Source organism: Catharus ustulatus, chromosome 1 (genome assembly GCF_009819885.2).
Source record: "Catharus ustulatus isolate bCatUst1 chromosome 1, bCatUst1.pri.v2, whole genome shotgun sequence".
Taxonomy (NCBI): domain Eukaryota; kingdom Metazoa; phylum Chordata; class Aves; order Passeriformes; family Turdidae; genus Catharus; species Catharus ustulatus.
The window spans coordinates 82995484-83019648 of NC_046221.1; the positions used below are offsets into that span (position 1 = coordinate 82995484).

At 39.9% G+C, this 24165-nt stretch overlaps 1 protein-coding gene across 1 annotated transcript in view; it reads left to right on the top strand.

The window, feature by feature from the left end:
* The window catches only part of MARCHF11 (membrane associated ring-CH-type finger 11), a 33427-nt gene extending 26201 nt beyond the window's left edge, over positions 1-7226 (top strand). The window contains exon 4 of the mRNA XM_033082402.1: positions 6042-7226. Coding sequence (XP_032938293.1) covers positions 6042-6364 — 323 coding nt within the window. The 3' untranslated portion in view covers positions 6365-7226. The remainder of the gene's footprint in view (positions 1-6041) is intronic.
* Positions 7227-24165: the final 16939 nt, after the last annotated feature.

A 24165-nucleotide genomic window follows, 5' to 3' on the forward strand; every position in this document is an offset into this window, starting at 1 on the left:
CCCGCCCGCTGCCGCCGCGGCAGGAGCGGGGAAACTCCGTCCCTGCCCGCCGCCGGCGCCACGGGCGCGGGAAAGCTCCGTCCCCGCCTGCCGCCGCTGCCGTAGGAGCAGGGGAAGCTCCGTCCCTGCCTGCCACCGCGGGGCAGCGCCGACCCGGGGTGACTGAGCCCAGTGGCAGCGGCGGCCGGCCCCGAGCGGCAGCACCGGGCTGGGCCACCTGGCCCCGTCAGCAGCCCCTAGCGGGCCGAGCCTGCACAGCCTTAGCTCAGCCAGTAAACCCCGCCCTCCCGCGGTTCTGTTACTAATTGCACGCGGGTCCTCGCTGCGAACGACAAAGCGGCTTATATTCGGGTGCGGCTTATCTATGGACAAAAACCGAAATGTTTGCCAACACTCAGAGATGCGGCTTATACTCAGTGCGGCTTGTATTCGTGAATTTACTGTATTTATATTTCAGCTACATCAGCAGTTCTGTTCATTTCATAGTTTTTGTTAGAGAAGCCTGCTTTGGAATATTTTGTAACACAGGCTTTTCTCTGTGAACCCAAATGTCAGACCAAAAAGTGAGCAGAATCTCATACTTTGGAGAAGTGCTCATCTTTTAAATGAATAAAAGGACTCAACTACACGTCCACTTAGATGGTGATTTCTGAATATCATTTCTTCCAACTAAACACTCAATATTGAGGGTTTTGTATTTATTTAAAAATACACTAAAGGAAGATAAAATGTGCTTCAGGCATTCCAAGCATTTAATTTATATTGCATTCTGGTTTGAGGTTTTTTTCCCCAGAAAAAAAAAACAAAAAACAAAAAACAAAAAACCAAAAAAAACCTAACTTTGGTATGGATCAGCTAGTGGAAATAACCAGTTACTTGAAATTATTTTCATTTTTCCCAGTTGTTTTTTTTTTTAGTGTTAAAACACCTGAACCAGATTAAACTCAAAGTCAGCGAAGAACTTCTGTGGATGATCAGAAATATTACTGTATTTATCCATAGAAGAAAATATTTGGAAAGTGACCTTCCATAGGTTGATACATGCAACTCTTTAGCTGCCTTTCAAGCCAGCCAGGTTCAAGCCACCACTGAAGTGGGAACTGCTGAACAAATGTGTGCCTCACATGGAGCTTCTGCCTCAACTACACCCTGCAGGAGCAAAGCAAACACACAGATAAACTGACTGCCTGTCATTTAATATATGCATATTTTATAGAACTATCATAAATAATACATGAAAATTTAAATGTAAAAGTGACTACAATTAAATATATTTGGACACTGTTTTGTTCTTACAAAATTCACTGCAAGAGTTTACTAGACTGTATCTGGAAATTCAGAAAGCTGTATTAAGGAGGTTTGGTAATGGAGGAATTTTGATAATCCAGATTCATTCAGACCTACTTATTCTGCATGTAATTTCAAGTAATTTGCATTCCATCGGCTTCTAAGTTCTGGACTTCTTGTAACTCTTAAAAGCATTCATTAATAGAGTCAACCTTATTCAATTTAATCTTTTTCTTTCATAATAAAGTGTGGAGGTTTAGATTGATAATTGTAATGTAAAAATTTCAAATAAAATTCTCTAATAGATATATGTAATTATTACTTATAAATGATTTTAAAAATCCCAAACACTTTCCATTATGTTGATGACTTCCCAAGTCATTAACTTATGCTTACAACCAGCTACAGCTCTCACTTAGGATCTCCTCTCCTTTCATTTGTATTTAGTCTTCCATGGCATTCTCTTAGTTTCCAACAGGATTTACAGTGAGTGAATACCTCTACTCCCACTGTAATCTCTCTTTATTTCAATGCAAAATGTATGCAGACATACAGGTTTTCCTGTGCACGAGATATTTCAAGATACTGGTGGTATGACAAAGATTTATTCCACCTGCCTTCAGTAATGCCTCATTATATCTTTGCAGAAACAGTACAGATGCTTTTGGTTGTTTGTGAAGTGTAGATACCTTCACACAGAAAGTGTGAAGCTCTTTTTGAAATGTTTTGCTATAATTTTTAAAAGCAGTTTGCCTAAAGGTACTGGCATATTTTTACGACATCTTTGAAAATGTGCACACAACAATTCATTTACTCAATGATTGACGTATATGTCATTTGTAGCAGACCAGTCATTCCTTATTAAGTAAATTACACCTAACTTGTATTTTACTTCTTTGTTTTTACGTTTCAACAAAAGAAAAATCCTAAAGATTACAGAACACCAGAATAATATGCTCTGTTCATTCTAGTGTATATGTTTTATTGGTATCCACTGTTCTCTTTCTTCTAGTCTAAATTTACCAGAATTCTTCCTGACAAATAGGATTGGTTTTAGTTATCAATGTGGGTTTTAACCTTACAAGTACTTTTCTGCATCAAAGCTGAGCATAAAGCTGTTCTCTTTGAAATTTGCTATTGGTAGAAGTTTTCCTAAAGCAAACTTTAACACTCTGATCAAGCAAAACTACAGCCTGTGAAACCCAGAGCTATTCCAGTGCTAGGATCAGACCATCTACGTAGGAATTACCAAAGGGAATGAATAATAGGAATTCATGAAAGGAATGGATAATGTAAATCCCTTATCTACCCACTGAAGGACAGTATATCAAGCCTTTGCCATTCTACTTTCTAAACCAAGCAATTATTTTGCAGAACAGAAAAGCATAGATTTTTATGTATTTTTCACTGGAAAATAGTTATAACTACTGGCCATAAATGGTTCTAACATGAACAAAACCTCTCACAAATAATAACAGCAGACTTGCAATCCCGGAATGACAGTACTGCTCATTTTCCAGCAGTGAAAAGCAGTTGTTACATTGCACTAGACACGACTGGTACCAGTAGTACTGTGGCAAAGGAGTAAGAGATGGGAGGCAGTTCGAGGTGTGAATTGCCTTCTGAAAGCCTCTTTCTTCCCTCCTAAAGAACTTGAGGCCTTGCAACATTACTGTAACTCCTTGGCTGTAAAAAGGAACAGACTAAAGTTACTTACAGTGAACACATCTAACTGCATTTTATATGTCTTTACTCAAAAAGTCTTTTTTTCTCCCACATTAGATCCAATTCTAAATAGTTTATGAAGGATAATATTACTGCTTCTAGCATGGATACATTTTACTTTAATGCTGTGAGCTATTGATTGTCTTTTTTTGTTTTATATCTGTGGGCCCTAGAATAGTTTTAAGACGTGACATTTTGTCCAGAGGTAAAGTCTGTTTCTGAAAGTGATCTTTTACCCCTGGAAAAAATCTTGTGATGTTTCTGGGAGGGCCACTCCTAAATTATTATATATAAGATTAGTGTGATAAATAAGATAAAGTTGTAACCTAGTACCATCAAATACGAATTACATAAGACAAGTTGACTGCTTATGAAGACTTCCAGTCGTAAAAAATTCAAGTATCTTGTGAGTCAGAGTAAGAAAGCCTTTGAATATAGTGAAAGAATAGGATAGTACTTTGCAAAAAGATAAGAAAATAAAATTAAATTCTTCATAATCCTGTTGGCTGGATCCCATTACAATCCCTCCATTTTAGAGATAAAACCAAAGGTAAAGTCTTCCTAGGACCATACAACAATTTAGATGGGTTCATCACCCAAAAACTCTGATCCTTGTAGATATTAATTGGACAGAACATCTGAACAGCTAATAGTAGTGAATTGTAATACTTATTGGGATCATCTGAGTCAAAAAAATACTTTCCCCTACAAGTGTTCAGCTGTGTCCTCTGTGCTGTTGAAATCATGGTGTTTGGAACAAATCAGTATTCTTCTGGGATTTCTTCTAGATTTCTCTCTCATAGCTACATTCATTGCTATGGAACCCCTAAGAGAAAGGCAATTATTTGCCATTTTCTTACAGCTCCACTTCAGTGACTAACTACTTATATTTTTGAGCTCTTTTAAAGTATATGTGACTGACAGCCTCCACTATAAAGAAAATTTCTGATCCTTGCCAATGTTTAAAAACTTCGGAAACATACTTTCAATAAATCCTGAAAGCCCCAGGACAGTAAAAAAGAGCTCCCTGAAAGAAGCCATCCTACAACTTTTTCTGTTGTAATTTTGGAAAAATATTTTGACTATTTGAATGTACTTCATGTACCTCAATGATCCTTTTTCAAATACTTCCTTCTGTATTCTGAAATATGTTGTTCAGGTTCTAGTGGAGTACAGATATCTATCTTTTCTTTGGAGTAAATAGGTTCTTTTAACTTTGCTTCATCACAGACTTGAGAGAAGGTGGACCCAATAATGCTGTGTTCCAGGAACATGTTGAGGAAGATTACTCTCATCTCCTTTATCAACTTTATAGGAAATCCAAAAGAACATGAAAGGGTAATCTTTGTCACAGTAGTAAAACCATGGCTAATTTGATTTGTAGATTCTGTATGGGATCAAATACATTTATTCTTTTTTATACGAACAAGCCAGTCTTGAAGGTACATTTATGTATTGACTAAATTACTATTTTTATGCTAATTTTTGAAGATGGGTTACTTTATCTATATCTGAGAAGATAAGATAGAAATCTTGCAATCAAGAAAAAATTCCCCTAAAATGCTTTCTATTACAAAATGTTGACTATTTGATTAAGTTTGTTTTGTGCTACTTTTGCATTTTTCAATTGATTCTAGCCAACTTGAAAGCCATTCACTATCATGTCCTTCAGAAAGAAATATTTGTGTTTCTCCATCTTTCAGTGTAAAGATCTTTAAAAATGTGTTAGAGTAGGAGTTGCTATCTGCAAATCATTGCACATGAATGTGAGGTTTGCTGTTCATGTAACTATTTTTAATACCCTTGCTGCTTGTGTCATCTTTCTGTGAGCATCTCCTTTCTGGTATCAGTTAATCGTGCTAAAGGACCTCAAACACTTAAATCACAATTTTCTTGTGTAGAAACAGGTGATATACAATCTCTTGGGCTAAAGGACACCACAGATCATATTATAGGTGTGGCCATGTGTAGGAAAATTTTAGGCAAGGAGCACACTGGACAAAAGATTTATAAATGTTTTTGGCTAAACAGATTGCTCTCTTCTCGAAGCGGGGAGCCAGAGAAAACAGGTGATGTTACTCAGAACTGTGTAAGTGTCCTCAACCAGGCTGGCTGGGAAAAAAACTAGTAAGAGGGCAGAAGCCCCATGTGTCTCCCCAGTAGATACATATTTGAAATACTCACATATAAAGAGTGTGATTATAAACATATACATACATACATACAAAAAGTTAGGAGCTTCATTTCTTAAAATAAGTTGCTTGAACACATACAATAGGCATAAATATTAGCTACATGAAAATTCATAACCAGACTGGTCTCTTGAAGACTCCAGAAATGCTGTATTTTCCTTGAAGGACTTTTTAAGAGATTTCTGGGTCTCAAGAAAAAGATAATTTGAAACTTTTTCCTATTGAATACTGAAGAGAAAGAACGTTTATCATCCTTACCCTGCTCATTGTAGTTAATAATAATAGTTAATTTCTTCTTGTTCTAATGAAGCAAGACAGGAATGTCATAATACTTACAGCTGTTTCATAAATCTTCTGTGCTCCTAAGTTGAACTGGGAATACGAAAGCAGTTAAATTTGTCTGTATCTGTACTGAATTCTACAAAACACTCTTAAACAAATTTAGGGCTATCCTGTTTATTACAGAAGGTCTAGCCTACTTAAAGGTCTACTTAAACCAGTAAAAATCTCAGTAAATAAATAGTACTTATCATAAACAAGGGCAGCACTAGCATAAGCAGTCAATATCCAAATCTGCCAGTTTGCATTGGTTTACTTATACCTGAGTAATTTATTTAGTTAGGCACTTTTTTTCCTCTGCATGTTCCTGCCTCCCAAACAAATGAATAACCAGTTAAATTGCATATGTACAGTGTGTTTGAATTATTCATGGTATGAGTAATTTAATTGCATCTGGAAATTGCCAGAGTCATTAAAATGTGTTAAATCTCTGTTTGCTCTCAAAATGGTATCCATTCACACTTTGTATAAATGTTTTTTTTCCCCTCTTACTTTTAGGGCTGATAGTCCATGAAGGTGCATCTGTTTATCGAGTGTTTAAGCGCTGGAGGGCTGTGAATCTACACTGGGATGTCTTAAATTATGATAAAGCCACGGACATAGAAGAGACCAATCGAGGAGAATCCTCAGCAGGGAGGACATTGTGGCTGCCACTGACTGCATTTAGAAACAGAAGTTTAGTCCATCCAACACAGTTAACCTCACCAAGATTTCAGTGTGGCTATGTGTTGTTACACCTGTTCAACCGCATGAGACCTCAGGAGGATTCATCAGAGGATAACTGCTCTGGGGAGGTAGTGATGAGAGTGACCTCAGTGTAAAGATTGTGCTCACTGTGCTGCCCAGATAAGGATAATGTGCCCTGCTGTTACAGGACTTTGGAATGTAGTTATGATGAATGATGAAACCATTAACACTTGAAAAAATATATACACTTCTTTTTTTTAAATTTAATGTTTTTATATGATCAGATAAATCACAAATACATTTTTCTGGGGAAAAAAGTCTCTTGCTTTTTATATAGTCTGATTTATTGAATCTTTTCTCAATTTGTACCTGAGGTGTATGTAACATAGCTTAACTCTTAGGTATTTGAATGATGAGGAAACTCATTTTTAAGTAAAAAGATAAATTTAAATGTATTTTCTTAAACTCTGGCTTTAATCCACTACTGTTATTTTTTTCCACTTTCATGAGGATTAAACTGGACAACATTCTTCCAAAAAGAATAAGAATGTTGACACAAGTCAAATATTCTTCCTTTTCTGTCTTTATTTTGCTGTTGTTTGCAGCTCCGTTCAGGTGTGTGAAAGTAAGTGAGGCATATATTTTCCTTTACATTTAAGCAGGAAGTCCAGTGGGTGTTCTACAAAACCTAAAGGAAGATGGGAAATCTTTTCTTTAACTCTCCCAGATGTCCATGCAAGATACCACACACAAGTATGACACAGATAGGGGAAGAATCTTGCACTGCCTCTCGAGTCTCTTAAAATCTGCAGAGTGCTGGTGCTGTACCTGTGCACAGAAGTGACATTACCTTATGAGCAGCGCTGCTGGAATTAGCAACGTGTGAATTTTTAGTACCATTCTAATTATAGGTCATTGACATTATAAAAAAAAAAAAAAAACTGAAAAACAAAAGAAATGCGCATTGCAACTTCTGACATAATAACAAATCCTGATAGAAACTGAAATATAAATAATACAGAACCTTAATTTTACCAAGGAACAAATCATCATATTAAAAATGAGCCAATATTATGATAGATCAATGCTGTGATGTTTACGCCTCTTGTTTCTGTTTCATGGCAAAAATTCTAATAGAATATAATCAAATGGTAATGGAAATGGAAATAATTTTTAACTTAATAATAGGCCTGTTGAAGACTGAGATAGAAAAGTAAGGTTGAAATTACTCTGAGAGCACTAGCTTACTCAAAACAGTTTTGTAGAATCACAGAATATGCTGATTTGAAAGGGACCCATCAGGAGCATCAAGTCCAACTCCTGGCCGTACACAGGACAGCCCTAGAGTCACATCATGTCCTGAGAGCATTGTCCGCACACTTCTTGAACTCTGTCAGGCTGGTTCTATGACCACTTCCCTGGGGAGCCTGTGCCAGTGCTCAGTTCACCTCTGGTGAAAAATCTTTTCCTGATACTCAGTCTAAACCTCTCCTGACTCAGCTTCAGGGTTTTTCCTTGAATTCTGTCACTGATCATGCGACTGAAGCAGAACCTGTGTGTCATAGTTTCATAGCAGCCAAGCCCCAGGTAGCCACTCGCTCAGACCCCCACCAGTGGGACATGGGAGAGAATCAGAAGGGTAAAAGGCAGAAAACTCATGGGTGGAGATAAAGGCAGTTTATGAGGGAAAGCAAAAACCACACGCACAAAGAAATTAAAGCAAGGAATTCATTTGCCTCTTCCCATGGGCAGGCAGGTGCTCAGCCATCTCCAGGAGAGCTGGGCCTCATCATACATAGAGGTTAACTGGAAAGACAAAAGTCATCACTCCAAACATGTATCCCTTTCATCCTTCTTCCCCCCACTTTATATACTGCATATGATACCACATGGTCTGGAATATCTCTTTGGGCAGTTCAGGTCACCTGTCCTGCTGTGTCTCCTCCCAAACACCCAACAACCCTCACCTTCCTCTCCAGCAGGGCAGTACGGAAAGCAGAAGAGGCCTTGCTCAGCCATAACAAAAACGTCTCTATCAACATCTGTTATCAACCCTGTGCTGTGCACAAATCCAAAACAATCTATACCAGTCAATGTGAAGACATTTAATTCTACTCCAGCCAATCCCAGCACATTCAATCCTTATTCCATAGCATTTACATCGTGCCAGGTGCCCCACTATTCAATAAAATTGCAGCAACCACTACCTTAACCAGCACATTGCCCCTCTGCTTCCCCTCATGAGGATGTTGAAAACAATAGTTCTCAGATTCTTCCCCAGGCTGAACAGATCAAATGAGCTCAGTTGCTCCTTATACAGCTCCCCCTCCAGACCCTTCACCATCCTTGTGGCCCTTCATTGGGCCTCCTTTGGATGTTCTTTAATAGTTTAATGTCTTTCTTATATTGTGGCGCCCAAACCTGCCCCCAGCATTGGAGGTGAGGCTGCCCCAGCTCAGAGCAGAGCAGGACAATCCCCTCCCTTGCCCAGCTGTGATGCTGTGCCTGATGCCCCCCAGGACACGGTTGGCCCCCCTGGCTGCCAGGGCATTGCTGGCTCATGGTCAACTTGCCATGGACCAGAACCCCCAGGTCCCTTTCCACAGTGTTCTCTCCAGCATCTTATTCCCCAATCTATACACACATCCAGGGTTGCCCCATCTGAAGTGTAGAATCCAGCACTTGTTGAACTTCATGTAGTTGATGATTGGCCATCTCTCTAATTAGTCCAGGTCTCTCTGCAGGGTCTCCCTGCCCCCAAGGGGGTCAGAATCTATCCTCAGTTTAGTGTCATCAGCATCTTATTTATTGCTCCTTTGAGTCCTGTGTCCAAGTCATGAATGAAGATGTTGAAGAAAACCAGGTCAAGGATGAAGTGTTGGATTGACCTTGTTGTCAGATCCCACCCAGCTTCTCTATCACTCTTCTCAACAGAAAAGAGAGGGAAAATAACGTGAAAAACCTTGTGCGTTAAGGCAAAGACAGGAGCATCACTAATCAGCTACTGGTTCAAGCAAAAGAAGAGACAGCACAAGGAAAATTACAGTAATTTCACGAATACAAGCCGCATGGAGTATAAGCCGCACTTCCGGTGGGTCGACAACGTTGATGCCTTTGTCAATAAAAAAGCCGCATCCGATTATTAGCCGCACTTTCGTTCACAGTGAGGATCCATGTGCAACTTTCACAAATTTGCCAATTAGTAACAGAATCGTGGCATAGCGGGGTTTACTGGTTCAGGTCGGGGCCAGGCAGGCTCGGCCCGCTCATGGTTGCCCATGGGGCCGGGTGGCCCAGCTCGGCGCCACGGCTCGGTGGGGCCGCTCGGGGCCAGCCAGGCGGTGCTGCCACTGCCGGGCTCGCTCGCCGCCCCTGCTACCTGCACCACCGCCGCGGCGTTTGCTCACCCTGGCCAGCACTGCCGGCCCCCACGCTGCCGGGCTGCCCCACGCTGCTGGTCCCGGTTCTGCTGGGCTCCCCTGCGCTGCTAGCCCCGGTTCTGCTGGGCTTCCCCGCGCCCTGGGATCCCCCACGCTGCCAGCCCCGGTTCTGCTGGGCTTCCCCGCACTGCTGGCTCGGGGTCTGCTGCCCCCCCCGCCCCCCACACCGCTGGCCCCAGTTCTGCCGGGTTTTCCCACCTCTGTTGGGGCTGGCCGGGCTCCAGCTTGGCTTGGGGCTGCTGCGGGTTCTCACTTCTGTGTTGGCATCTTTTAGAATACTGTTAATATATTAGCCGCCCCAGAGTACTAACCGTACTTCTGGGTTTCCACAAAAATTTTGGTCAAAATAGTGCGGCTTGTATTCGTGAAATTAATTCCAAATTAAAATCAAGTTGGGTGTTGAGAAACAAAGATAAAACATAAGCCACCCTCCGTCCACCTACCCCTCCCTCTTTCCAGGCTCAGCTTCAACCCTTCACTCCCAACTCTTCTACCTTCTCCCCACTGGGTAGCATAGGGGGATGAGGAATGGGGGTCTGCAGTCTGTCTGCTGCTCCTTTCTGCTCCTCACACTTCTCTGCTCCAGCCTTGGGCATCTCCATGGGCTACAGTTCCTTCGAAACATGTCTGCCAGGGGCTGCAGTGTGGATGTCTGCTGCAGGGAAGTACCTGCTCCTGCTTCCCTGTCTTCACAGGGAAGTACCTGCTCCACCAGGACCTCTCCAGGTCACAGGACAATCTCTGCTTGGGACAGACTGTGTTTGTCATGGGACACTCTCAGCCTCTCCTCACAGAGGTGACGTCTGCAGCTCCCATTCCCACCAGCCCCCTGTGCACCTGTACCTAGTACAAAGATAAACATTATTCTGTTTCAAAATAAATTGATCCAGTAGAAGAAAAGTTTTATTTTGTGCAGGAGATTTATTTCTGAGGCTGGAAAATTCCCTCTCACAAATCAACAGGATGGTGCTGAAATCAGTGCATGCCTTCCTTTTATAAGAGGCTTATGTACCAAGACCAGACACAGGAGACCTCTGCAACTACACTTGGAAGGGAGATAAAAATAATTTAAGCATTGGTACTTAAAAGCTCCTTGTATATTCTGAACATTTATCTAATGAACTTTACACAGGGCCCAGCATTCTGTGTCACAATCTTACAAGCTCAATATTACATTTACTACATCCACAGATGCCTTATTGCTCTCTAACCAATTCATGTGAAAAGCAGTACATAAGCCATGAACAACGAAGTGCTATCTCAAAAAACCCAATTTATCTCCTGCATGGCAAATTACCAGTTTAGAACAGGCAATCTGGTTTAGAAACTATGAGAATTCACTTCTAGGTTATCTTTAAACCATTTCCCAAAGGAGGAATTTGGGGCGAAATTAAAGATGAAACTATGACCTGGGAAACCTGTTCTATCACTGGGAAATATTGTTCTTAATTGCTACTTAAATGAAGGCTGCTTTCCCAGAAGGACCCCAGCTCCACTTGACCAAATTGAGATCACAGTTAGTATCTCAAAAAGGACTTGCAATACCGGCTTAATAAAGTATGCTGTGACCAATATACTTATGTTTCACAGCTTTTAGGTATGTGGGATCTCTGGGATTTAAATATTTAAGTGGTCTTTTACATGATCCTAAAAACAAAATTAAGAACTATATGAAAACATTTTATTATAAAGAAATCTTTTTGATTCTCATCCAAATGAGTAAGGTCCTGGGGGGATACAATACTCACCAGAAAAAAAAAAAAAAAAAAAGATGCAACTTAAGAGAGGACAAGATTTCTATGCACAAATATTTGAAAGACACCTAGGTCTAGAACACTTCTGAGTGAAAAAATTAAGATAGGTGAACTTAGACAACTAAGATAAATGAAAACTGCTTGTAAGAGAAATATTTATGGTAAATATGACAAAAGCCTTTTTAATGGTAGGATAACTCAACATTAATTTCTATGGCACAGTAATTTTGCATATGACTGCATTTATGTATTTCCACGTGTAAAAAACAAGATCAGGAAATTATAAACAGCAACAGTATTACTACAGGCATGATGTAGTTGCTAAAAAATAATGGAATTGTCTTGTCCTGCAAAATATTTTCAGTAGTAAGAGTGCTTAGTGCAGGATATGAACATTTTTTCATTGACCTTGTATTTGGATTTGTGCGGTACTTGCAATGCTGTAATCACCTACATGCCAGAAGATGAATTAAAATGAGAACAGGTGTATAGAGAGGATATTAGGATGAGAAAGGAGTAGGGACTCTATTCCAGTCACTACAGGGAGGGGAGGAGGGGTGCGTGCAGAATTAGAAGAGCCTGTCTTGTTCTGCTTAACAAAAGTCAAGAGCAAACGTTATTGTTCTCAGTTAATACATCGCAGAATAAAATTTATTTTAGGCAAAGGACAAGCCTAAGATGGCAGAAGAACTCAAGGACACAAATAGATCAGAAACAAATTTAGCTAGAAGTTCAAGGTAGTTTTAAAATATTAATGGAACGAATCACAGACAACAATTCAAGCTGGAAGGACCCACGGGAGGACATCTAATCCAAGTTGCAGAATCAGCTCTGAGATCAGACCAAGTTGCTCAGGGCTTTAAGCCATCAGGTCTTAAAAATCTTCAAGGATGGAAACGGCACAGCCTCTACGGGTTGCATGTAAATAATTTCTTTTATTGTACCCTCTATGTTTATTGTAGCGGTTACAGTTAATTTCTTATCTCATTGCTATTTCCAGTAAATTATTGTGATCTCAACCCATGATCTTTACCTATTGTGCCTCCAATTCTCCTCTCTAGAGCAGTGCATGGTTTGGAGAGTCCTAGTGAGGGCAGTGAAATGGGGAGAACCATTCCTAATCCACAATATCTTCGCCCTTTATGCTCATTTCTATGGACATAAAATGCATACATCTCCTCTTCTGAAGAATTTCATGTCTCCTCCAAACAATTAAGCTTTTTTCTAACTAATCTATTTAAGTGAAAGACATTTAATGGACTTCATTAAAAATCACCATTTACTTAAACCCTAGGACCAGGTATAACATAAGGTGAGGTCTTGCCTGCAGCTCCAGACCAAGGAAAAACACTGGAAGTCAGACCACATGTCAAACCTGCATTTAAGTCACCATCCTATTGGGATATTAAAACCACAGTGAGAGAGAATCAAGATGTTGCACAAGCAAAAGGTTTGCACCACGACCTCTGGGAAGTCACAATTTTTCCATTTTCCTTGCATTAATCATCACTGACAGGAAATCAACTGAACTATAGGCAGCATAAGGGCAACCTTTGAGTTTCTCTTTTGGGACACAATAGAAATAGCAAGAATTGTGCAGGGAACAGACCTCACATTCATATGACTTTGATAACAAGGAAGAATCAGATTCCACTCACTCAAGAATAGAAATATTGGCTCTTAAATTGATGATCACTATCCCAAAACTAGAGTGGTGAAACACAACAAGGCTCTCAAGGAAAAGCTATTTCCAGTAACTACTGTATACATAAGGTTTAAAAATGTTTAAAGTAGAAAAACCCAAACAACCCAGCCCATAACATTGCTATTAGAGGCATATAGTTTAGGGAGTCAAACTGAGCACCAATCCCTAGACTGGAAAGACTCAAAAATTCTTTTGAACATCAATAAGAAAACCAATAGAAACCAAAAAAATACACTTCATAAACAGGTGCTTCACCACAGAAAGGTAATATGATGGGAGCTCTACAAAATAGCTCCTTAAATAGACAGCAAAACACATTCTCATATCTTTCCTTTGGAATTATATTGAAAATTCAACTTATTGTTAAAAGAAATCATGTAATATTTAAAGCAAAACTTGCCGCATATTCTCCTCTTGCAGCTGGTCATCATCAGTATTGACCTACTCTGGTGTACAAATCAAATTCAGTAATTCAAACAGCACTGCAAAGATATAAGCAGGTCATTTACTGAGCTCTGTCAGTCTGATGATACTCCAGACAAAGCCACAGTGGTTTGACAGGAATTTTTTTCTCCATTCATAAGGTATCATGGAACCCATAATGAATGCAAAGCAAACTGCTGATGGTTCCTCTGGAATTAATTCACAACTTGGACTCCACCGCAACAGAAACTTTAAGAAAAGGATATATTTGATTTTGTTGACTTCTCATATTAGTTGCTTCATAATATTTGGGTGTTTTTTAACTACACAATCTCTTAGTTTATTGCATATCTATTCTATAAATGACATATCAATGGAATGATTACCAGTACTGAAATCTAACCACAGTCTCTATACAGCAGAGTATAGGACAATACAAGTGATGCTACCATACTGCAAAGCTTAGTTCTCCCTCTGAAAACTTTACCAGTGTTTTAAAAAGAACTGAAGATTTCTAGTGGATTGCATTTGAAAATAATTTATTATCTGTCAGATGTGCAAGTCTGTAAATTATGCACCAAGGAATATGAACAGTTTCAAATGATCGAAAAACATGAACTGTTAGCAGGTTTAATGAAAAGAAATGAAGATGCTCTTTAAACCATTTCATCTTTCTCATTTGTCTTAAGTAAAAAAAAAATTAATAAGCCTCATAACACTTAAAAACCCTACTGAGTTATCAGTTCCTATAAAAACCCCTTGTATAAGATAAAGTAGTTCAGGACTGAATTGACTACCTTAAAGAGGACATCAAAAATATATTTAAAACCTAGTAATGTTTGGATTTTATGTATTAAAATTAGAAAGGAGGTTTTGGTTCTTTACACATTCAGAAATTTGTAAGGTGGCACTAATTATAATGCACTGTAGAGTCTGTATTAAAGGTGATGCATATATTAAAAGCAGTCACATGGCAAAAAAAAAAAAAAAAAAAAAAAAAAAGGAAACACTAGGAAACAGGCCTCTGAGAAAAATGACACCTTTCAAAGATCACCTGCAGAGAACAGGAAAAACGCAATCATTACCATAATTTCCTCCTGCTGTGGCCAGTCAGCTATCCTGCAGGTTTATAGAAAACCATGAACATCCACCTGCTTAATGAATTCTCTCCTGACAGATCAAAGCTATCCTTTCCCCTGGAGCCTCTTCATGTGCAAATTCTAGCTGAATTTGACCCTGATATGTCACTATTTGCTCCCTTACTTTAGAAGCAGTGGGCTTGAGGGCCTGTCCCCTGAACAACAGAAGACCACACAGCTGGCCAAAAAATTCATAAAAGCCTCATAAAATGACATTTTCAGCAGGAAACCACAGATCTTGTTTTAACACCAGACCAAGCAAACTGTACTGAACTGCATCCATGCTTGCAAGTCTGTCTGAATGCCAGAATTTGGGATCAGTCATGGGCAGAGACCAGAAATGGCACCAAGGTCACCAGAGGAGGAAGAGTTAAGGTGAATGAAAGGGACTTGAACAATGATGGCATAGTGACCAAAAAGCTTTCTTCAGTGTCCACTGCTCCATCCTAGCCCAAAACCTTGCTTTGTCTTACAGATGAAGCTGGAAAAGAAACAGCCAAATTTCTGAAAGCAAATATTATGTTGAATAATTTATCCAAAGGTCCTGTTTTTTAGGCCTGATCAGGACTAGTTCTGAGGAAAGAGTACTTCTGCCCTGTTATGACCTGCCACCAGATGGCAAAAATAACTCAAGTTCTTGTTAATAGATCCCTTGGAGCAGATCAGTGTGACATGACACTTAGTGCTCAGTGAATATAAATATACAAATATAAATAAATATAAATATAAATATAAATATAAATATAAATATAAATATAAATATAAATATAAATATAAATATAAATATAAATATAAATATAAATATAAATATAAATATAAATATAAATATTTTAGAACAACTTGCATGCAATGGAAAGCAGGTATGTAGCTCTTTTGGCTGTTATTATCTACAGTAATTGCCACACCCCTTTCCCCACTCTCCGACCTGTCTCTGCTAGCTCTAAGTCAGAGATGGGGGGAGTTGGCAAGGACAAAGCAAGATTAAGGAAGCTCAGACCCCCTGGATATGTTCCAAGGTTTATTCTCAAAGAAGTCCAGGGAGAAAGAGAGCAAGCACAGGGCCTGCGGGGATATTCAAGGCACAAGGAGGGGGAAGGGGGTATTTGGCAACCTGCCAATAAGGTAGAGGCAGAGGGGAGAGGGTCAAACCATAGGGTATCACAGGAGTCAAAGGATATACCATCTCAATACATTTAGAATAGTGAATTACAACAAGTAAGACAGCATATAAAAGCCCAGACACCACACAGGAACTCAAGTAGGAAAGACAGTTTTACCATCAGGCACAAACATACAAACTCCTCTGTGTAGGTGCACAGACACACTTGAATTTGTTTTTCTAATGCAACTGGTCAAAAATAGCAGCTTGAGTCTGGTTCAGGGACAGAAATTCAGTGTCAGCTGCATTTCTCCTGTTCAGAAGCATCCCTGAATAAAACTCTTTCATGTCTCTAATAAAGAAGGCATTTAAATCCAGAAAAGGCACAAATAATGTTAGTTTAATATGTTTTATGCAATATGCCCCTGATCTACTGGACAAGGACATCTGTCATCCAGGCACAGACTGGCTCCATCTGGGTCATGTTACTTGTTAGACTTTGCTATCTGTCTTGGGTTACAATACAGAGTGTGATAAAAGGTATCTATTCTATCACCATCTGTTGAGGGTGGGGTCAGTGATCCTTATCTCCATGGGAGATATTCTGCTAATGGGCCACCCAATGAAACCAGGTAGGGCAGTGTTCTTTATCTTTTCACAACCCATCCTTCCTCCAGGGAGGTATCTAATCGCCCATTGAGTCCCACTGTGTGACTGATAAAATTACTGCATCCCCTTGGGAGATGCTTCACCCAGGGGGAAGAGCCAAGCCTTTCTTACCAAGATAAAAGCTGAGATTTTGGGACACTAAGGGAGTCCTTTTTTCCATCTGGACTCCAGAGGAAAATGGACTTCTCCACATCATCACTGGACCTTCAGAGGGAAATTGCACCTTCTACAGGACCACTGCTTCAACTGAATCACATCTGTCACTGCAGGAGGATGCAGCCACAATTTAATGGGACTGCTACCAACATCCTGCCTGATGGTGTGGCAGGTTGTATTCTGACTTTGTCAGTGTTTGGGGTTTGTTCTTTGTAGTACTCTATTTCTATTTTAATTTTCTTAGTAAAGAACTGTTATTCCTAATTCTCATGTCTTTGCCTGAGAGCCCCTTGATTTCAAAATTCTAATAATTTGGAGGGAGGGGGTTTACATTCTCCATTCTAAAGAGAGGCTCCTGCCTTTCTTAACAGACACCTGTCCTCGAAACTAGGACAACTGTATGTTCCTGAGGGAATGCAAACTGGTTTTGTAAGCACGAGCACATGTAGGGATGAGCAATGTCCTGTACAAAGGACCCCCACTGCCTGACCTGCATTTTTCCAAAGTCCAAAAAGGAAAGAAAAGTTTGTGGAATTTATACACCCTGTGGAGTTTGAGTCTGTTGATAAAGTAAAGAAGAAATAAAAGCAAAGACTGTGCAATTTTGAGTCATCTGTTCACTGACTATAAATCTACAGCAGCCTATTTATCAGTTCCACCGAGGCTGCAGCAACTCTAACAGGCAAGAGAATGCAGCTGCCTGTGCCTGTACGCAGAGCCTGTAGATGGCTCAAAAGCTGAACATAAATCAACAATATAGAGCTGCTGCCTAGACAGCAAAGCTCCCAATCCAAGGGAGAAATGGACAGTGGCTGTATGCAAAAGAGCCCCAGCACTGTGCAGGATGGTCAGTTCTGCTAAGGTTTTAACTTGGATGTTATGCCTCGTTCTGGGTGCAGTGCTTAGAGATGCTTGCAGTTTAGGGAGAGGAAACCTAAAACCACTTATGAGGATGCTCAGGGCTCTTAATAGCATTTATCTCAATGAAGGACACAATGAAGTGCCTTCTTTCATCTCAGAGAAGGAGAAGGGAGCAGTTAGGATACCTGTGTTCATATATGCGAGAACTTCATGTCCATGGTGGGTAAAGCACAATCTGGTCAGGAAGACTCAAGTTTGATATTAAGAAAAAGTCTCTCATGGTAAGTGTGTGGAAGTGCAGGAGAAATTGTCTTCACCACCAGAAGTCTTGTAACTGGATTAGATAAACATGGACCCAGGACAGTTTACATAATCCCTGCCTTTCCCAAGTGACCTTCTGAGACTCTCACTAAACTTGATATTTCTGTAGGAAAATGACCTAAGTTTCTTCTTCCTGAACCTTGCAGCGACATAGCCTAAAAGCAATGGTACCTATTAAGCACCCAGTCCTACTGTAATTTGTTAAACATGCCAGATTTTTTTTTGTGTGTGAGAGCTTCTAAATTTTACATGAACTTCATAAATATCTTACGTAAACATATGCAGTTTCCAAAGTTTTAGCAACATCTTCAGAAAAGCTTGAAGCAGGGACAGCCATCCTGAATATGAAAAAGTATATATATCTAGGTGTAGGTGTAGCAAGTCCTAAGATGACTTGTGAGACCAGTCACTTTGCCTCCACCAACTCATCTGAAAGGATAAAGCACTTACAGAAAGCTCTTGACTGTTACCCCTGATTATTTGTATTCCCTTACCCTTTTCCTGTTTGAATTCAGACTTTTTCATTTTATTTTTGAAGGCAAAAGAGTACACATACTTCAGATTAATACTGATTCAATAATAAAGCTTGTGTGCACTGTTCTGACAAACACGGGATATGAGTGTGCAGGGTTAGGAATCCTGGGGTATTTGGGGCACTGTTTTACTAAACTGCAGGGCCTCACTGTAGGCTGATAATGCACAGTACCAGGTCAGTGGTGAGATGTCTTCTTTAAGTGTTAGCCAGAATTTGTTGGCAGGCAGCAGGGAAGCAGCTAGAGGCTTCGAAGGTCAGATGTTGTTCCAAGTTTGTCACAAATATGCATTAGGGAACAGCAATGTGGGGGTGGACAGGGCTGAGACACTAGACGCAAGCAGTAGACTGGTGCCTGACTCCACCATCATTGCAGACAGGAGTTGGATAAAGGAACACAAAACTACAATGCTGTTTTTCTTCAGACTTTCTAAATAATGAAATAACTCTAGGGCTGCCTGTTACATCAATGTTAACACAGCTCTATCCAGCACAGAAAACATGATCACAGACTTCAATAGTTTTGAGGCATGTCTGCTGAATGTCACACAGATTCCTAATGTCATTGCAAGCAGTACAGATTTTAAGTGCCTATAAAGAAGGATGTAGATTCTCAAAATGCTCTACTAAATCAGACTATTTCCCTGTACACTTCCTCTCCAGCAAAAAGGATAACTATAGCTGGCATTTAATGAGATTGTGCAATCTTAGTCATTTTCCCTGGTCCATTCACATTATATTGCACTGGATCCACAGTTGGATTAGGGATGTTACAGGGTGCATTCCCTCCTGTTGCCTCTCTGTTTATGGACCTACTGTCCATAAATTTGCAGGATCATTTCTGAATCTGACAATGCTTTCTGTCTCCACAATCTCCTGTGTCAGCAAGTTCCACAAAGATGGTATATAGTGTGATTTTACGTCAGAGACAGTCCTGAGCCTGTCTTTCTGATTTTCTTTCTAGAGAGTTCTGATTCCTGCACCATGATAAATTTAAAAAAAAAAAGTATTTATGAAGCATGTGGGGCTGGGGATGGAATTTTCATGTGCATACCTGTAGACTTTTGTCTAACTGTGGGACTGCATGGAGTTAAAGCATCTTTACAGCCTTTTGTCCATTTTCTTCCATGTGATATATCCTTAAGATGGTCTCTATATTTCACCATATGGTAACAGAACTAGTTAAAGTATTAAGTAAAATGATACATTCTCCTCTTTAGCTGTCTGGAGTTTAGTATTCAAGCAACATATTTTACATGTCCCTATAGCTAATTCAGGTCAGGATCACATCCTTTGGCAAAAAGATATGGGGTGTAGGAGTAACTATATAATAGGGAAGAAGCTATGATGAATAGTCCTGGTATATCTGTGCTTTTTAAAGGGGAATTATTTGATCCAGTGTTCACAATACAGGTTGAGAATTATCCTCCATAGGCATACCCTTGGTCTCTCACCTTGGGTGAAGCCAGTTCTATGGAGATTCTGCCTCCGTGTGCAGGAGAACCTGTTGAGGCAGCCACTGGAACTTCTGGGACTCTCATAGATTCTCCTTTGAGAAGGATTTGATAATGCACAAGTTTGTGCTGATAAAAGACCTGTATGGCCCAAGGCTTCCAGAGTTTTTCAGGTGGCTCTTGAGTATCCACAGGATGTCTTTATGTGCAGGATGTTAAGTCAGTCTTTCTTCTCCTGTAGTGCCTATTGCTCTGCAAAGGGATCTGGACAGCCTGGACTGATGAACCAAGGACGATTGTGTCAGGTTCAACAAGGCTAAGTGCTGCATCCTGCACTTGGGTGGCTGGAAAGCTGCCCATTGGAACAGCATCTGGAGGTGTTGGTCAGCAACTGGCTGAACATGAGCCAGGGTGTGCCCAGGTGGCCAAGAAGGCCGAGGGCATCCTGGGCTGTGTCAGCAATAGTGTGGCCAGCGGGACCAGGGCAGTGACTGTCCCCCTGTACTCAGCACTGCTGAGGGCACATCTTGAGTGCTGTGTGCAGTACTGGGCGCCTCAATTCAGGAAGGACACTGAGGTGCTGGAGTGTGTCCAGTGAATGACACCAGAGCTGGTGAAGGGCTTGGCACACAAGTCCATTGAGGAGCGGCTGAGGGAGATGGGGATGTTTAGCCTGGAGAGGAGGAGGCTCAGGGGGGACCTTACCACTTGCTACAACTGCCTGAAGGGAGGGTGGAGAGGGGTAAACACTGGTCTTTTTTCTCAGGTAACAAGTGACAGGACAAGGTGAAATGTTGTGCCAGGAGAGATTTAGATTGGATAACAGAAAAACTTCTTCACAAAAAGAGTTGTCCATCATCAGAACAGGCTGCCCAGGGAAGCTGTGCAGTCATAATCCCTGGAACTATTTAAAAGGCATGTAGAAGCATGTGGTGCTTGGGACTGTGGTTTAGTGATGGACTTTGCAATGCTGGGTTAACAGCTGGACTTGATCTTAGAGGTCTTTTCCAACCTAAATGATTCTATGATTCTATGACAAAGAAATGCACTCTGGAGCTCTTCAGTAGCATTGAATTTTGTGGCATGGGAGTAAAAGAAAAAGAAAAAGCCTTTGACCTTGCTAATTGAACAAATAGAATTTTCTGTGGCTGACATTACATCATCTTCATGTCATTTTTATAGGACATTTCTGACTGTAACCATAATAAACTATGGCCAGAGGCGCATTTTCAAAGCTCAGTTCTGAAGTTTCTAAGTAATTACTTTCCTAAATTTGAGACTGGTGATGGTAATTTACCGTGTGTTACTGGAGCCAGAAAAAAGACTAAATCTAGACAGAAGACAGACTTAAGAAAATCCCTCAACATTTGTGTATTTTCTGCAATAGTTTCTTTTTGACTAGTCTGAACAGGTTCATATCTGGACGCCTGGGGTCAGGAAAGTAGGTTTTATTTTATTTTATTTTATTTTATTTTATTTTATTTTATTTTATTTTATTCTATTCTATTCTATTTTATTTTATTCTATTCTATTCTATTTTTTCTTGCCAACCATTGACGACCACTCAACAGCTTCCAGGAAAGAAAAAAAAAAAATATTTAGAATGTTAATTTAAAAAAAAAAAAAAATATATATATATATATCTGACCTTTCTGTATGGATTTATCTTTTTTTCCCCCATGAAAGACGCAACAGCTGAGATGGAGCACCTTAGTTCCTTCAGATGCAGTGTCAGATGTTTGGGGAATTTTTAATTTTTTTTTTTTTTTAATATTGAAAGATAAGTAGGTGATAAGTATTCAGAAGAACACACATATCTTTAAACAGATACCGAAAAAAATCTGAAAGGAGTGGTTTTCTGTTTGCTATATACAGATATATGCAGTTATGCATATAAACAAGCCCACATTTCATTTAACCTTTTATTGATAATTGCTGAGGGTCAAAATAGTAAAATTTTGATTTGCTGCACTTCAGAAAACAGCTTTCTCCTTTCAGATGCCTCTGGCAAGAGAGAGCACAGTTAGTGAAACAGAGCAGTGCTGAGCTGAAAATGCTGCCAGTGCAGATGATAGCGGCACTTTGTCTCCGTGGAAATGCTCTGTAGCTTGAGCCTGTCTTGCCCCTTTAGATGTGCTCAGTACAGCTTCCCCTGTCCTCCACCGTCTTCTCACAACCTTCCTAAATGCCTTTCCTGTAACAGGGAGGGATCCTATGTTGAGTATAAGCTCACAGCTCCACCTACTTCCCTTTTTTCTTTTACTTTGTTTCAGGTTTTCAATATTATTTAAGCATAACATAAAACATATTGCAGAACTGGCAATTCTTCCTACACATCTTTAGAAGTTCAGATATTTAAAAGTAAAATTAATGCTTTCTTCTGCCCATATTCCTACTGCACAAGTCCACATAAGATGAAGTAAGCCATAGTTGTTGGTGTCTTGAATGTTTTTAATAAGATTATGTCAGGGGATCCCTTCTCCACTTCTCAAGCATCAGAGAAAAGCAGTAAGTCTGTAATACCAGTTGGATTGTGTATTTACAGGTTCATTGTTCTTCTATTGATTTTTCTTTTCATTTTTACTTGCTCTCCCCTAGCTCCTTGCTGAAATAGCAGAAACATCTGCCTCTCTTCCTTCATGGAAGAGAATAATTTATAAGTCCCAGATTTACCAACAGTATAAGTTACTTCCAGCAAACCTCACTCCTGGTCTTTTTAATTACTTTCCATCTGCTTTTCCTTCAGTCATCTTGGTTAGAAGAAAAATGCTGACAATCAACAGTAATGATTTCTTCAGCCGTTATTTATTAAGTTAAGCTTTTCACAGATAAAGTTTCAATAAATACATGGTTTGTTGGGGTTTTTTTTAGAAAGAGTTATCTTTGAATTGGACATAGTTGAAAAACAAAATGCAACAATTCCAGAAGCTGATTACAGTATGAGAGGGGGAAGCGGTTTGACTTTTTTTTTTTTTTACTTTTGATATTTTTTGTATTCTAAAGTGACAGATGGTCTTAACCTCTGCTTTGAAAGAGGTTAAGGTGAAAGAAGCACAGTTTGGATTTAATAGTTGTACACTCAGCTGAAGGAAAAAGGTAGAGCTTCAGGAGTTGCTGTTAGAAGCAGCTACTGGGGGCAGACAAGGATGCTAGGGTTTGGGAGTTTTGCTCTTGTATTTTATTTTTTACTTTTGTTTTGGTGAAGTGAACATTTATATTCTTTTCCCATGACTTTTCCCTCTTTTGGCTGTGTTGCTCCCTTGGACGCCTACTGGGAAAGCAGCATTGAACTTGCAGCGCTGAAAAGATGATTAATGATAGGCAGAACTGTATACAACGTGCACTTTATTTGGGGAGGAGGAGCCTGGAGTGAAATCCTGCATTGGAGAATTCTAGGCAAATGGTGTGTGAAATTGTTGACAAATTGGTCTCATTAAACTCACTAAATGAATGCTTTCATGAGAACACTGGCTTGATATCACCATGTATAATGTAACTTCTACTTGAAATTGTGTGTGTTGCTATTCTTATCTTTTAAACCCTTGTAACAGCTTTAATGTCCTGATAAAGCCAACCATTGTAGCTGTCTTCACTGTTCAGTACATGGAATGTGAAGGGAAATTGCTGAGAGTGACTTCCATAAGTGGTTTTGAATTATTCATTAATTTATTACTACCATTTTGAACCCAGTCACCAGAGTTCATAAGTGCCAAGAAGTGGATTTAGAAATGCCTTAAGTTCCTCAGACTCTTTAACTTGATCCCTCCCAATTAAAGGGGCAGCAAAAGGACAAAAGTCACAAAAAGCTTCTGATTTAGAATGCAACTTTGTATTCTGTTTAGCCTTGTTGATGGTAGAAAACTTCCAGAAAAATTGTGTCAGGAAGATAATGGTGTTTGTTGATCCAGGACATTCACCAGCATTTGAGTAGGGTCAGAGTGCACTAGACACTTGCCTTACCAAGTTGTATTCTGGCGATCAGCCTAAATATGCCTGGTTGGGCAAAGAATGAACTGTGAAGCCATCACAGGGAGAACTGCACAGGATACTGAGACCTTCAGGGATGAAGGTCAGGCCATGGCCTAGTGCCCAGGCTTGTACCACACACAGTGTGGGCTTGTTAACAGGTTTTAGAGTAGTAAAAGTGGAAGCATCCATGCAAAAAGCAGACACTGTTGGCTGTTTACCTTTGATTCAGCAGCTGCTCTAGCTGATTCAAAGGCATAGGAGGTAACAGCCAATCCATATAGAAAGATGATCCATGTGATGAAATGTTGAAAAATCTCTGCCCTAAACCGAACATACACGATGCAGAAAATTACATCAGTATAGATATAAAACTGTCTTTGTGTTGAAGACTGATGGTAATTTTGAAGAGGAAT